Source organism: Calliopsis andreniformis, chromosome 3 (assembly GCF_051401765.1).
Source record: "Calliopsis andreniformis isolate RMS-2024a chromosome 3, iyCalAndr_principal, whole genome shotgun sequence".
Taxonomy (NCBI): Eukaryota; Metazoa; Arthropoda; class Insecta; order Hymenoptera; family Andrenidae; genus Calliopsis; species Calliopsis andreniformis.
The window spans coordinates 27987215-28003434 of record NC_135064.1 but is presented as its reverse complement, the minus strand read 5'-3'; the positions used below and the strand labels follow the sequence as shown (position 1 = coordinate 28003434).

The 16220-nt window shown below is 32.5% G+C and overlaps 2 protein-coding genes across 5 annotated transcripts; one reads left to right on the top strand and one right to left on the bottom strand.

Moving 5' to 3' along the window:
• Positions 1–227: 227 nt before the first annotated feature.
• Positions 228–4930, bottom strand: Smg5 (Smg5 nonsense mediated mRNA decay factor). The gene is made up of 8 exons (XM_076393615.1): positions 4726–4930; positions 3845–4067; positions 3571–3735; positions 3200–3468; positions 2907–3087; positions 1109–2819; positions 703–1038; positions 228–600 (listed from the first exon to the last, which is right to left on the bottom strand). Exons 1-8 carry the CDS (start codon positions 4797–4799, stop codon positions 533–535), a joined length of 3027 nt encoding a protein of 1008 aa, XP_076249730.1. The 5' UTR covers positions 4800–4930; the 3' UTR covers positions 228–532.
• LOC143189024 (uncharacterized) lies at positions 4896–10886 on the top strand. Of its 4 annotated transcripts, none has more exons than XM_076393616.1 (5): positions 4896–4973; positions 5629–5789; positions 6300–6474; positions 6551–7431; positions 7514–10886. In XM_076393616.1, the coding sequence occupies exons 4-5, from the start codon at positions 6559–6561 to the stop codon at positions 9431–9433; spliced, it is 2793 nt and encodes a 930-aa protein (XP_076249731.1). In that variant the 5' UTR covers positions 4896–4973; positions 5629–5789; positions 6300–6474; positions 6551–6558; the 3' UTR covers positions 9434–10886. The 4 variants fall into 4 exon arrangements, 3 of the variants coding, with proteins under 3 accessions (XP_076249731.1, XP_076249733.1, XP_076249732.1); XR_013003604.1 differs by lacking the exon at positions 4896–4973 and having other exon boundaries at positions 5561–5789; positions 7514–9490; positions 9703–10886; XM_076393618.1 differs by lacking the exon at positions 5629–5789 and having other exon boundaries at positions 4919–4973.
• Positions 10887–16220: the final 5334 nt, after the last annotated feature.

The following is a 16220-nucleotide window of genomic DNA, read 5'->3' as shown; positions in this document are numbered from 1 at the left end:
ACTAAATACGTACCTTTCGTGATTCATTATAAAAGTATTTCCTGGTTAATATCTTTCAGTTAATTTTAAATACAAAATACTACTGTTATATTATGGTTGCATAATTTATTACTCTAGTAATAAAATTCATTTCAATGAAATATTTAAATTTCAATGTATTATTGCACAGAATTATTTAATCGTAAAATTTTTTTCTCGATGATATTCTTCCACATTAAAAAAATTGCGACGTTGTATTTACTTTTATTGAAAAATATTTACTTAAAAATACAATCTTTTTATTAAACATAAAAGGCAATACGAATGATTAAAAGAAAACAATTTTATTGTTTAAAATTCTTCCACGGAAAAAGATATTAGTTCCACCGGTTTGTCGCAGGAGAACTGTCGATTTTCCTCTTCTGGGTTTCCAGCCCTCTCAGACTCGCCCGCTCAGCTGACCGTGTTTGCAGCTCCCAGGAAGGGCTAAGTCTCTCACTTTCATTTTGGTACGAGGAAGCAGCAGATGATTATCTCCATTAGCCCTATGTGCTCAACCATGACTTTTACTTGATGCTTTCCATTTTGTATGAAATGATTCAATGTATTCGATATTGACACCTACGGAACAAATTCATTTTAATATAACGATATACTTATATTTGAAAGTATAATACATAAATTTAAAATTAAAAAAAAAAAATCGTAATAAAAAGTATGTACCTGCACTCTTGGCCAATCCTTCAGGACTAAAAGTAAGGATCTTCTTATCATCCGGACTGCAACCAGTCAACAATGTCACCACTGGTGTTTCAGTGTCATTTGTCATACCAACTTTCGTCTGTTGAGTGAGATAGTGGCAACATTCTATAATTTGAAAAAACAACCATGCTTCTTTATCTTTTGGTCTTGGTCCCTTTATAAAGGGTAATGTTAAACGCTCATGAGGTCTTTGAGCGCGTAAGAATCTTGAACCCCGTTTCAATTGTGCTTCTAACCAACGTGTTGCTTCTCTTGCCCGACCACTAATGCGTTTTACTTCGTCCAATGCAGATACAACTACAAACAGTACATCATTTTAAATTAAAAATCATTACAAATTTATTAAGTGGAACCTTCTGAGGCTTACCAACGCTTGGAATAACAACAATGAATTTCTTAGCATAGACCAAACGTTTGAGAGCTGGCGTATGCTTTGCTAAAGCTTCATGATCTGGTACCAGATAAGGAGACATAAGTCTTGATCTTAGACGAGACTCTAGGGCACAAACTTCTGCCTTTAACCACAATTTTCCCATATGTCTCATCAACTTTCCCCGTGAATGGTCCATTTCCAAATCTTTACCGCCACTTTTTGTCGCAGTGTTAATATTTAAGATAACTGTCTCAAATAACTGCTTCGATTCATCATACTTCACTCCAGCGTCTTCAACGGAATTAAGAAAGTAACCGAATTCAATCAATTTTAACATTCTCAGTAATGTCTCTTCACGTTTATTCATTTTCTGCTTATACAATATTTTCCAATTAAGCGACTTTTGAGCATCATCCAAAAGACTTAACCCTCTCAAATCAATATCTTCTGGTAAGGGAATTGTTTTAACACATTCTTTCAGTTTATCTACAGTTGATAGAATCATACTGTCATCTTTATAAGTTTTCACCAATATATTTTCATCTATTTTAATTAAGTTTAATAAAATGGTAACACGTTTCAACAAAGTTCGTGAACTCTTTCCACATATTCTTATAATATCTGGATTACTTCTTAACCAATCGCAGCATATCTTGATAGGTGCGAGTATATCTTTTCCAATTAAAACGTTCAATATTTCATTTGGTTTTAAATTTTGCTTTTTCAATTGAGCAATACATGTTACTCTGTCCGAGGAATCACCCTCTTCAAATGCACTATTAGAACTAGGTGTTGTTGCATTATCAGAATTAGTTACAGGATCTTTATCGGTCTGTTTGTTATCTGACTGATTTTCAGATTGATTCTCACCATTTGATATATGATTCATTGCATCTGTTTCTTCAACTTTTGTTTCTATTTCTACATGACCATTCATTTTTTTAATCTCAGAATTGTTCAGTGTCTCTTGCTTTGTTACTGCATTAGCACCTTCATCATCTGTAGCATCATCAGACAATACATCATCCGACAAGATGTTTTCTTCACTTAGTATGTCGTCTTCTGTTTCAGAATGTATTTCATCACTGGATGATTCCATGGTTGTCTGATCTATGTCACTGGCATCTGAATCGCTACTGTTTCTTCGTTTTCGTCGTCGAAGTTTTGTAAGCAAACTTTTAGGTTTTTCTCGACCCTTTCGTGGACCATTATGAACGTCTTCATTATTTTCTGCACTTCCTTTTTCAGAAGATATTTTATTATCATTTAGATTTGTAAGTTTATTGTTTTCACTTGAATTTGATTTCAGTTGTTTCACAACATCATTCTTTTCCTCGGCCTTATTATTATCTTTTTGCATTAATTGTATATTCGACGGTAAAGCTTCCTTTATGCTAGGTAAAGGTACATCTATAAAAGACTCTTGTAATTTTGTTATAGTAAATTGTATTAGTTGAGATAGAATTGCCAAAGTTATGGCAACAACACCTTGTACTTCACTAGATTCTTTACTTTTTAATCTTGAAATAGACATCAAACATATGGCCACCATTTTAAATATCATATCATCTGTTAAATAATTTGACTGTTCTTTTGCACAATTCTGAAGAAACGCATCAATATTACTTTCTTTATCATCGTGATTAGTATTATTTGGTTCATGTTGTTCTACAGTCAAACAGGTTTCAATGCTAGTTAGAAGGTCCTATAAAAAAGTAAGATGGAAGTTACATTCAAAATGATGAAAGTTCTTTATGGAATAATACATATACACACAAATTAGCGTATATACCTGACATTCTTGGTTTATTCGATCAGAATTTGGTACATCATAATCCCACAATTGTAATAAGGAAAACAATCTTGATACGCACATATGTATAGCATTCTTTTCATTAGAACAAATAGAGTTTGTAACAATGGCTCTCTTTAAATTTCCCTCTGCTCCTTCAAACGGTTCAGTGCATAAAACACTAAAAAACAATTATAATCATATGTAAATTACTTACGAAACATTTTTTAATAAAACTAAAATTGCAAAAGTACAATAATCATAAAAATTATCAGATATTAAACTATTCTAACCATCTCATGTAGTGGTACACTGCATCAAGACCATAATTTTTATTGCTTGCTATAGTGCCTAATTGATTGTGTGGCATTCCAATATTTGGGTCGATGGCTATGGCCATTTTATAATACCTCTTTGCTATCATTGGATCCCAATATGGATCTAATTCTAATTTATATCTAGCTAAATCCCCAAGACATACCAAACTTCTATGAATTAAGCGCACAACACACTGTTTTGCTTCTTCAGTGTGAACTTTAGATTGACTTGTCTTAGTTTTTGCCTTATGTGCAAAAAGAATAAAATATTTGATTAACTTCGTTAAGCAGTTTTTATAATCAGTTTTTTACTTTTATATGCATACATTACATAATAAGAAACTTACACTTGATGATCCAGTATCATTTTGCATAAATGCAAAATCAATAGCACCAACCAGATCTAAACCATATTCTAATTGTAATTTTAGTATCAAATGATGGTAAAATCCAACACCAACTGCCAAATGAACAGATAACACTGCCTTTTCTGTTTCAGACCATGTATTACCCTATGATAATATTTACATCTATATTATTGTTATAAAAACTTTAGAAATGTACAAATTATAGTATTACACAATCTATCATAATTTACACATAAAACTTTAAAACAAATACCTTCCGCAATTTCTTGCTAGCATAAACAATATCATAGAATGCCTTTCTCCATAGCAATTCTTCTGTCTTACGTGCATATCCAATGGGATCTTTTGTAATTAATCTCACACAATAATCTTTAAGTTTCACTCTTAATGTTTCCCCTGAAGGGGTAAACAAATCTGTTATTGTTAATGCACGGCTTTTTTGTTCATCCAATCTTTTAGCAATATCTGTTATACCCCTATAAATAAAATACATTCTTAATTATTAATTGCATGTTCACTGTGTTCATATTTTTTGCAAAAATTTATAGTGTTGCATCTAATAAAGTAGGTATCATAGTAACAATGCATCTATTTTTTATATAACTTCATCCTATTAAAACACATTATATAATTTCATTAAAAAATTAAATAAAAAAAGAAATTAATCCCTTCAACATAGAATAATTATAAGATGAACGTGCATAGCATATATTCATACACACAAAAATTCATTATTTTTTAAATTATTCAATTCTTAAAAATACGGATAACATTTTAGTATTATGTTTTATTAAAAAGAAATTTGAACGAAAGGGAAATATAATACAAGATTCGAAATATTAAAGAAGTTAACAAAATGCCACATTTTCCGCGGTATACGTAAGAGCACTCAATGGAGTAAAATATTTGAAGGGTATAATTTAATAACACAACTTTTGATTGAAAAAATTTTCTAGGAGACACGAGAGCTGCGCACGAAAGCGCGCCAATAGAAAACCGTGGTGTACAAATATAGGTTATGTTAACACGAGATCTACGTATTCCAGTATTACTAAAAACGGTTATCTCAAGCGTAACATGTGATGAGTACTATAAGTGGAACTGATTATAATATCATACAAATTTCAATATTACTTGTGCAAACGTCTCGTTTGCTCGAGACAGTCGGCTGTTCGGACATCTGCTGCAGTGTTATACGTCCTCCTCATTTTGCTTCGATCATTTTTCACTTCTTGACCGTTTCGTCATTACTCATTTTCCCGCGGTCTGTTGACACGCGCACCTCCGTCCTACAGTAAGAAAATTCGACATTCGCCCTCACCTAATTCTAAAAACCTCCCACGATCTGTGAAGCTCACTACCACAGTTACATCCATATACACGTATGTACGATCTGCTCAAAAATATCATACTATACAATTGCAAATAAGCAATGAAGATAGTTCTCCTTCCTAATTTATAAGACTGTATCGTTCTCGTTCAGTTTGGAGTAGCGCCACCGTCGAATTTGTTAGAAGGACATCTAAATATGTATAGAGTCTATGATTATTTAATTTTGAAAACGCTCCTTAGGGTTTCGCACGCACAAAATGTATTTTTAGTTAATATTAATAAAGAGGAAATAATAAGCCTCTGTTAGAAGGATTGACTCCCGAAATCTCGTTAATAGTGATGGTTTATGCCATCCACTTAAGGGCTAATCGAGGAGTTAATTCAAGGGCCATTGTATTAGTAGGATTCTGCATAACCCTGCTTTGAGAGCACTTAAGAATGCAGTTTAATAAGCTCCATCCATTAGTTCCATATTCCATGGTACCTAGAATTATTAGTGGAGCCAATTCTTACGCAATTGAAAGTCCCTATTTTAGGGAAGATGATAGCGCCATCTATCATACGCATTATAGGGTGGAAAAAAGAGACTCAGCGCAACGTGTCGAAATGCTTATAAAATTGTGCGTACGAAGCCATACTGTGTCGCGTGTAAAATTATAGTGTATGATATTTTACATTAAAAGTTAGCATTGTATGTGTTTCCAGTTTATTCGTTATATATTTAGTGAATGAAAATTAATTTGGAGTTCATGATTTGATATATAAAGGAAAAGGAGCAGTAAAGGGGAAATATCAGCATCAAATATTACATTTGTGACCACGACGATAAGCTGATGTCAGTTCCAGGATATCAATTACTTAAACCTGTATGCAAATAACATTACACTTTTTTCATTATTTTCCATTGCATAATATTTAGCTTGCTTTACTGTAGATACATATATTTTTATTTCTAAGTACATGTATATGTCACTTACATGTATGCATTACAATTTCGTTTTGTAGTTTTCGTTTTTGTATAATATTTATATAACAAATATGCAAAACTTAGGGAAGCATTACACGATGAAGTGCTTTACAATATCAGTTAAAACCTTAATTTACAAATATTAATTCTACTAAACGAATATTTATAGAAATTCTGAGGCACGTGCTAACCACGTAATATGCAACCGAATTTTATAAATAATACTTTAATTAATTAATAATTAAATATATATTAATACAGATTTTTTTAGTTTAAGGTGTATTTAAAACGTTTCATTTATCGAGGTGAAAAATAAAATTAATAGAGAAATGTTATTTAAACTGCATTTTACTTCTAAATAATCAAACTTAATAAAATTTTATCCCAATCTTTTTATGTTTTTTTACAGTATTATTGAATGACAATTGTGTACATAATGGAGAAATATTAACGTTACATTCTTATGTTAACTTAAAGCGTGTCATGGAATACTTTGAACCAGTTTTATAATAATTGTTAAGATCTATTTGCTTCTTCTAAATAGAGGAATAATTGTTGCAACTGTATAAAGTTACAAATCAATGGTAATTATACATGATTAGTTTAATATTAAATTTTATAGCGCAATTACTAAAACTATATTTAATGATTTTATTACAGCTATAAAAATGAATGACAATAAATGCTTGGAAGATAATAGTGTTCATGATACACATTTAGAGCAAAAGTGTTTTCTTCCATGGAGTCCTGTGGGAGATAACAGTGCTTTATTAAAGCAAAGATATGTATCATATAGTAAATCAGTTCCACGTCGAAGCAAACGTTTTGTTCAGTATAGGTTGAGTCAGTCTCTGAATTCTGATGTACATAACCATAATTCTAGTTCGGAAAATATTTCCTTTGAGGAAGACAAACACTTAACCCGGTCCGCTAAAATAATGAGGGCTCTAAATTTTAATAGTAGTCCTTCATATTATGGAAAAACAAAAACAAAGAAATCATTCAATGTTAATTCTACTCCTAGCCCAAAAAGATTTATGCCTGTAAAAAAAACTATACGAAAAGCTTTAAGCTTAAGCTTTGGTTCACCTTTATCTTTGTCAAATAAAGTACTGGACTTCGATAATGATTCTAGTGATTGTGCTAACAATAGCTTGACATTTACATCACCTGAATCTATTGATGAAAATCAAAATGAGACACCTTCTCAACAAAATGCAAAAAGATATAAGAGGTTACATTACTCTACACCTAATGCAAAATTAAACAGAAAATCTTTGTGTTCAACCAGTTTCACACCATTATTACATAGTCGGCTAAAAGAAGCTATTGATAATATTGTATTAATTACTGCAACACCCAATTCACATTCATTAAAATACAATAAAGGAAAGTCAAAATGCATAGACAACATGACAAATACATCAAGGAATTTGTTTCATGAATTTCATGATAAAGATGATGAGAGACCACATACACCTGAAAATTTTGTTCATATTGTCCCAGAAAGTATGAGTGCTATCAAAAGAAGCCATAAAAAGGTAAGAAATGACAATTTAGATTATCCCTTATTCAGTATTTAACTACTTATGTAACTATATTTTTTTATATTGCATTATATAGGAAAGATTATCAAGACGAAGCGAACGTTATCCTACACAAGCGACAAGTAGTTTTACAGATGACATAGATGCAGCTGAATCTGCATTAAATAAACATAAAGATTCTTTTGAAGATGCCGATTCTATAGACCAATATCTTAACAAAACCTCGAGTTCAAACGAAATATCATTGTGCAATTCTGAAGATGATGTTTCAGAAACTGGTTCACTGTTTAATTATGGACAGGAACAGAAAAATATTTTATTGTCTGATCCTTTGTTAAGCTGTGGTACTGGTGAATCTAAACTTCATGAGTATGATATAGAAGCAAAATCGGAGGAAAATTTGTCTGAAAATCAATCTTCGGACTATAAAGAAATAGTTCAAGAAGTAAATGACATTAAGACAAATGATTTGTCTATTCAAGATGATGTCCTGAAGACCGAAATTAGACCAATGACACCAGAATCAACGTCCGACGTCATATTAGACTCACAAAAATCAATTACTCCTGAAAATCATATAAATGTTTTAGAAATAATAGCTAATGATTCAATAAAAAAGTCTCGCAAGAAAAATAAGGATGATAATAAGAGGAAATTCTTTAGTCCGAAAATTCTACCGTCTAAACTGGAACCTGCAGAACAAAAAGACGAGCAAGACGAAAGTGTTGAAGAAATTATTGTAAAAAATGAACCGATGCATTTAGAACGAGCGTGCACGCCGGAGAAAGTAAATTCCAGTAGACTTTTACTCTCGCAATTTAGTTCTATTAAAAAATCTCACAAAAAAGATAAACACAACAAAATATTATGTGGATTTTTAAAACGGCAAGAATATTTCAATAAAGAAATTAATTTCATAGATGATGTTAAACCTGAAGTGTTCACTACAGATGATAGACTTCAATACGGGAAAAGTATGGAAGATCTTCATTCAGATTTCGATATAACTACAAATTTTGATGGTTCTATGCATTCAACATCACTCATAGATGAGAATACATCTTCCAGTAAATTATCTCCTAGTAAAAGAAAAATAACGTTGGATATATCGGTAAATCATAATACAAGCAATGTATCGACTGATTCCGACTTAAAAGAGTGTGATATTTCTAAAGAAGATTTTAAAATTTTTACGCCTCTCAAAAGGAAACGAAAAACATTTATGGGATCAGCTGTTAAAGAACATTTGCTTTTTTATAATTTGCCGTCGGGGGAAACCGAAATTTCAGAAGAACCCGTCGGTAATATTAGTATATCACGGTGCTTAACACCTGTGCCAAACTTCCATGATAATTACGTGAAATCGGACGAAAATCATTTTGTGGCAATAAAACTTGATACCAGTGATAATATCGAAGGCTCAGAAATACATGATATTAGTTCTAACGATGTAACTGGGAGGTTGACACCAAGGAATATGTCAACTGCAGAATTATACTCCAATTTAGATTCAATTAAAAAATCACACAGAAAGAACAAACGTGGAAATTGTTTACGAAACAACATGGATTTAATTAAAAATAATCTGTGTGACGAAAATGACCAGGCCCCACAAGAAAATACTGAAAATTCACAATATGATTCATCAGAACTTCTAAATAATTCTATTGCAACATATGATGGAATTAAATTAGATCTTACTGAATCATTTGACCAGAGTAACATTGAAGAATCGGCTAACAGCTCCGTGGATGAAGAAAATTTATTAAATGCCAATATAGGAAACATGTTACAAAATGTAACGCCACCGAATTGTTTAAAAACAAAGAATTATATGAAACTAATAAGAGAAACTTCTATTAAACGATCGCATAAAAAGGTTCGGGATAAAAAAAAACATGAGTTATCTGTCGACACGATTGAATTGTCAGACGATGGATCCATTTTCGATGATGAAGAGAAATTAGTTATTGCTGAGGACCAATCTACTAACTAACGATAATAATTGCTTTAATAAAAAATGTTTCTCCGTTTCAAAAGAAAGAATAACGTGGTAAGTGCAGTTTTAATAATTCCATGCGATTAACAACGTGCGATCTTTGTGCCGAGAATTTGCAACTTTCGTTGCAACTGTGCCTGACAGTTTTTACTTCGTATGGAAAACACTCAGTAATAAATTTTCTGATCAAGTCATCTAACGGTACAAATATTCCAAATATGTAACGTGTTCATTTTTAATGTAAAATTATTCTCGTTTAATTTCAGCATCGTATATAATTGCGGAATTGTAAACGATGCAATTTATTCGTATCGCAGCTATGTTGTGCGAAATAATTACAATTAATTTACATAAATAATAGTTTATGCGTAAATATATACAACCAATGTAAGAATTCCAACTTTCGGTTGTGTTCTAATGAAAAAATTAAAAAACTGTTGTTCGACACGTACGCAAATTAATGTATAATATGGCATTATGTATGTTGAATCTATGATAGAATCATAGAATCGTGTTATTTTTCAAGAATTTTCAATGAATTTCTACGAATTTTTCGTTAATCTAGCTTTACATATACTACTGCTTGTTTACATACACTTTATATTGTATATAGTTCAATGATCCATTACTTGGTACATGGCATTTACAAAGTAACAGGACAAAAAATTCCTACGATATTTTGGTTTTTTCTTGACCTGTTTCAAAATTGTTTCAACATTGTTTCAACGTGACTGTTGTTCCAATTTTTATAACATTTATGTAATTAATGTATCAATGGAAATAAAGTAGCAGTGCATTTTATACGATTCTTAAAATACTGCGTGTTAATATTACAACCATACAGAAAAAATAAATGACCATTTTCCGAAATCATTGGTGAAGCTGGATTTTTTTTGATTGAAAAAATTTTTACAGAAATTTCAGATAACTCATTATTTAATAAAAGTGACCTTTGACAATGGTATAACAGAATTTTGTTTTTAAGGTATTTTTTGTGAAATATTTCAATAATTTTGAATATATTAGTGGTAAGATTATTCTACAATCGATAAATGATGAAAAACGTCAAATAGACAAACGTAATATCTTATGTTACAAAATAAATACTAAAAAGAAGTTATTAAAAAAATAAATGAAAATCTGCAATACGCCTGTGCATTATGTTTTTTTCACAAATGTGTAGTAGTGGAGTGTTTAGTTCAATAGAAAAATTGTCTAGCATTCCTTATTAAATGCAACATTTGTATGGCAACTGTGTCTTCCTTTTGTGATGTCTGACATGGATATAAAGTATTAATTGTCACTTCAATTGAGTTATATATGAAAGTTGTACTTTACAGAAAAGAAAAATGTTTAACCTATTTTATATTTACATTGATAAACATATGTGTATAGTAGATGCATCACTTTTGATTAAATATCATTGTAGTAACGCTTTCAATGCTATTGAACAAAATTGTTATAATGAATTATAAGAAATGATAAACTCCCTTTTTTTGTTATCTAGTAGACTATTAATGGATTTATGTCAAAATAGACTATTTGTAATATCGTTATTTGAAAAACAATAACGATTAAGAATGTTTTCATATGCATGTATGTATGTCATTTAAGAAGTAACTATTTTTGTAATTGCATATATAAGATAGATATAACTTACTTTTAAGAATATATAAATTAAGTAGGAAATAAGTAAGATATTAGTTTTTTATATTTAGATTCTGTTCTTTTTATCGATGTCCAAAAAACGCTCTATTTTTTCACCTTAGGGAAAAGAAATCTCACTAGTGCTTAATGAAATAATTGCGAAGGTTATGTATTACATACATAAATACTTATTTTGATTTCGTTTTTAAAATGTTTTTATATAATCTATTAATGTTATTGAAATTAAAATCCGTTTAATTGTTTAACTAACCATAGAATGGTCATTTCAGCGTAAAGAGAACAATTACACTCAACTATGCACATGCAGTTACAGACATGAACTAAAATATGTTGTATAAAAAATGTTGAAAATATTGATTTTTGATACAATTGTAAATTTATGGTCATATTCTAATTCATATTTTGGATAATTGAGTATATTTAAAAATATAACTATATAATAATAATTGTTTTTACGTTATATTCGTCTGATGTATCAGTGCTAATTATTTTTACTTTAATTCTATGATTGTTATAATTAAAGTATTAGTTTTTTTCCGCAAAAAATATAATCCACATATTTGATCCACATTTAAGGATCTGCTAACCTGCTAACCTGCTAACCTGCAACATTTGCAACACTTTTTCATTAGTTCGAGATAAGCACCGGATATTTTTTATTTTAAACATATTTGTTTAAAGTTCAACGAACAAATTTTGTGTTATAATGAGTTATAAATGAAAATCTAAAGTAATAATAAATATGTGATAAGTTCTGTATTCATTAATTCGATTGTAGGTCTTATACGATTTTGATTTTTAGATTTTTAAGTACACTTTGTGTTACAGGAGAGGTAATATTCTCATATAAGATTAATGCAAAATAATAGGAATAATAATTGGATTTATGTCAAATGTATTAACGCAGTTGTGATGTGTAAATATATATAAAATACAACGAACAATTTTTATGTCACGTACTTCCAAGTATCAGTACCTATTTTCTAAAAAGTTATGCTTAAGCAAAAGGGAATAGCCCTTAGTCGATTATCTTTTATTAATATACATGATCAGAGGTCGTGAAAAAGCCAATTGCGTATACGAGTATAAGTGAAAGACGAGTACAGCGCTACAAGCGGTAGCAATCACAATTATAATACCGATGGTAAATTAATATAGGGCGTCCTGATAAGTTAATAACAAATTGATAAAGCATATGCATAGTATATATGCAACAGCCTCCCCAAGAACAAGAAAAAACCACAAATGTTCAAGAGAATGAACAAATTAATACACAAATCTACATATATATTTTTACATCTAGTATCAAATGCACAGCCATTAGCACGGACAGAGCCGCCCCAGGTCTCACCACGAGGAGGTTGCTGTGCAGGAGACCCATATGAAGATCACAGAAAGGAGAAAGGATTGGCAGAACAATCCGTACTCCGAATCAAGGGAGAACATATTTAAACAGACAATAGAATTGAACGTATTTGGCATTTCATTGAATTCTTCTTTTAATATGTTAATTCAATGTTCACCTAAACCCTGAAATGTTAAAAATTAGAAATGGAAATGAAATCCCTTGGGGGATATAATGTCTTCGTTCGTTGAATGATCTTCATGTGATGATAATAGTTACCTGTGATGAAATCAACAAGAGAATAGATAGACATGCAGCAGTAAGGAAAGTGAGGCATAACAGAAGCATATCAGTAATTGTAAAAACAAGATATGAACCAGAGTTCAAGAGACATGTGTAAATGAATAAAGGAACCTTTGCAAAAATAAAAGCAAAACCAGATATCAAGAGAAATACATAAATGGAACCAGAGTTCTATCCATCTCCCTTTAAAAAAATTTAAAAATCCAAACTTACAACTATTAAGCCAAAGAGATGATTGAAAGACATGTATACGAAGTAGAAATAGTAATAAAGAGACAAAGCACGACATTTAGTCCAGTAGTAGGAATAAATTGAAAATTTGAGCAAAAATTCACCGGTCATCCAAGATGACGACTGGTCATCGGCCAGCTGATCACTGGTCAGGGGTGTCCAGGCCCAGGAGTCCCTACAGGATCCTCAGGGAGGTCCGCACCCGCCGGAGGACCCGCGGCGAGTGAGAAACTCTTGCTTCTCCAGCGGTATTTATACTGTCCCGAGGAAGATGAGGGACCAATCAGAGTTCTTCGGTTGATTAGAATTTCGAGACAGATGTACCGAACAATATTTTGCGAAAAGTAGATATTTCCCATAAAATAATCATCTTAGCAACAATTTCTGGTACACATATTGTTAATAACAATCACACACAGTGTACACTTGTGCAAATTATATATACTTGTAAGTGTGAGTTAACGAATGTGAAAATGATTAATTTCTCATACACTATTCTTCGTTCGATCAATCTCCCAATTCAGTAATTTGTCCTCGTTCTTCTGGTCACCTCTGGTCATCTCTGGAACTAGAAAGAATCCCTGGACTATTCTGAACTAGCTTGGGCTACCCGGAATCACTCTGGTCAGTGAAAATCTTGACCGTTGGTCACGTATCTTTAGCTTATTAATTGAGTTTTACTCAATTACTTACTTACAGTTACACTAATTAAACGTGTACTATCTACCCTTAAAGTTTTTGTTATCTATTATTTATGTATTTGTTGGTATTTTAACGTATTTTTCGAATGTATTATCCAATTCGAAGCATATCTTGGTTAATACAGTAAAAATACAACTGAATATTCTAGATTTTTTATTTTTACATAAAATTCCTTATTTCACTGAATTTAGGCATAGAAAATTGAACATATTATTTACAATAAATATTAACACTCTGGTATAAGTAGCTTTGCAGCAATATTTCTTTTGTAAATAGCATTTTCGCTTATTACTTGCAATTATAAGTGTGAATAAAGAGGATAGTTTAGTGGAACACTAAGTATATTAGGTGGGATGGTGGGAATATTTTCTGGTTTGCTGGCATTATCAGCGCCAGTGACGAAAACACAATATGTTTCCTACATTCACTTCTTGGAAATTACAGAGGGCGCACGAAAACCAGTGGTTTATCATGAAGTCGGTATTTCAGAATGTGAGACACAGAAGGCAATAAGTTATCCAATGTATCCTGCATAGGTAGTCGTCCATAGTATGGCATGTAGTATGCAAACATTAACGCTAGATGGCTGCAACGTTTCGTACTCTATGGATTCTACTTCATTGTGAAACTGGAATTCAAAAACTGAGACTAAAGAACAGACTGAAAATATTTCATATCCAACAATGTGGAAAAAGCGATTTTTAAAATGTCAAGTGGTGACAGATGTTCAAAAATTCATTTCCAAGTTTCTATTTAATAGTTTTCGTAATTTTTAAATTAACGGAATGAAACAATTTTGTTAAACTACCGTATATTTGCTTATATCGAATAGTAATAGATTCGTTAATTATTCCATAGTTGAAGTTACACATAAAAAGAATTCTACGTGTCTCTTGTTCATGGCACATCGGATTGATTTGCAGTCTTGACCTGATTTGCTATAATTCTATTTTTACAAGTTCTCTCAAATATTCACTACCCTTTGGAATGTGTTTTCCTGGATTTTAAAACAGTGTCGTATCTTATAAGAGCTGAAAAATGGTGTAGAAAAAGGTAGCTTTACTTTATCATATATCCCCGTTAGTCGTGTAAAGGAAAAAGATCGATGAATGATGACAGGAATTGGTTCGAAGGGAAAATAGGCCCTTCGCCGTCGTTTAAGAGTACCCGCGCGAAAAACCGACGAGTACAAATCGAGTGATTATGCGAGAGTCGTGACGCGTTGTTCACTGCGACTACGGCGTCTACTTTTAGGAAACAGGATTGGATTGATTCTGGTGATAAATTGTCCCTTGGTTTCCGATTCACGATCAAGCTAAAGTCAGGCAATGCTTTCAACGAGAGGATCGAAAACGTAACGCCCCACACATAGGCACTTCTCTTTTTATCTTGTTAACATGGCTCTTCGTGTTTGGAGCAACGTTTCAGTGTAGCAGGACATAGCGTAACATTGTGGTATTCAAATTGAGCATACTACAAGATGCGAAGAAAGGTACTTAACCATGTATCGTCCTACTGTCGTCGAAACGAAAGACAACTATACATGTAATAATAAGAATAAGGATCGCTCAAAGAACACGAAGTAATAACGAATTGAAGGAAATCTGCGACAGCTGTAAGAAGAATGGAATACGTCGACGCAAGTAGTTAAAGTAACGATAATGTCGATGATAAGAGCAATGATGGTAGTAGTAATAAGTAGTGAGCCGTGTGCGCGTGATATGTACAAGGATGCATGGTGGCACGCATACGCGTATATACATTCCGTAAATGTGCGCGCCTCCATATATCGAGAGTAGCCTGCGTGAGTGGTTATCACGAGACTGCGATTGGTAGTGCCCTCTGACCCTTTCGAAGCCATGGCTCCGCCTCTCGCTTACGCGTCTCGACGTCTACGCGTTAAAAACGCTCCTCTTGCTTTCGACTCGCTCGCGGTCACCGTCGCCAACCACCCCCTTGCTGCGAACCTTTTATCCCCATCTCTTCATCGCTGAGCCACACGAATTCTCGATTCAAGAGGTCCTGTTACAATTCAGATTTCGGACTCAAGGTGCACTGGATACCTATGATTCATATTCGACTCATCACAAGCCAAAATGATCATCTCCACTTAAATCAGCTTTGCACAGAAGTTCTACATAGTTCTTCAAGTCTTCTAAATTTTGTTTAGATTTTGGACCCGCAGAGAAGTTTCCATTGCCTCAAAGAACTTTGTTCTAAGTCGACGAGGCATTTGGAAACTTCACGATGCAGGCACGATCGCGACGTTTAGCGAAGAGACGTTTAGCTTCCGGAAGATCGCATCGTTCGCCGAGGAAGCTCCGCTCTCGATCAACAAGGGACTTTCGACGGATGAACCCAAGAGCCTTTGTCGCAATTTATGCGTGGGCTGCAAATACCAATTGAAACACAACGAACGCGCATTACTCCATCAAGAAACGGAAGACACGGAAGCCAGTTTACCGGGCCGCGTTCCCTTTGATCACCGCAAACGGTCCCGCGTCTGTCGATGGTCTGGTCCACGACTAGCAGAAG

What these genes read in the sequence shown, in the direction of transcription:
- Smg5 (XM_076393615.1), bottom strand. Translation starts at nt 4,799, where the DNA reads ATGAGGAGGACGTATAACACTGCAGCAGATGTCCGAACAGCCGACTGT. An exon ending in CAAACGAGACGTTTGCACAA is followed by an intron (nt 4,068 to 4,725) that starts GTAATATTGAAA and finishes TTTTATTTATAG; the next exon opens with GGGTATAACAGATATTGCTA. An exon ending in GTGTACCACTACATGAGATG is followed by an intron (nt 3,088 to 3,199) that starts GTTAGAATAGTT and finishes ATTGTTTTTTAG; the next exon opens with TGTTTTATGCACTGAACCGT.
- LOC143189024 (XM_076393616.1), top strand. Translation starts at nt 6,559, where the DNA reads ATGAATGACAATAAATGCTTGGAAGATAATAGTGTTCATGATACACAT. An exon ending in TCAAAAGAAGCCATAAAAAG is followed by an intron (nt 7,432 to 7,513) that starts GTAAGAAATGAC and finishes TGCATTATATAG; the next exon opens with GAAAGATTATCAAGACGAAG.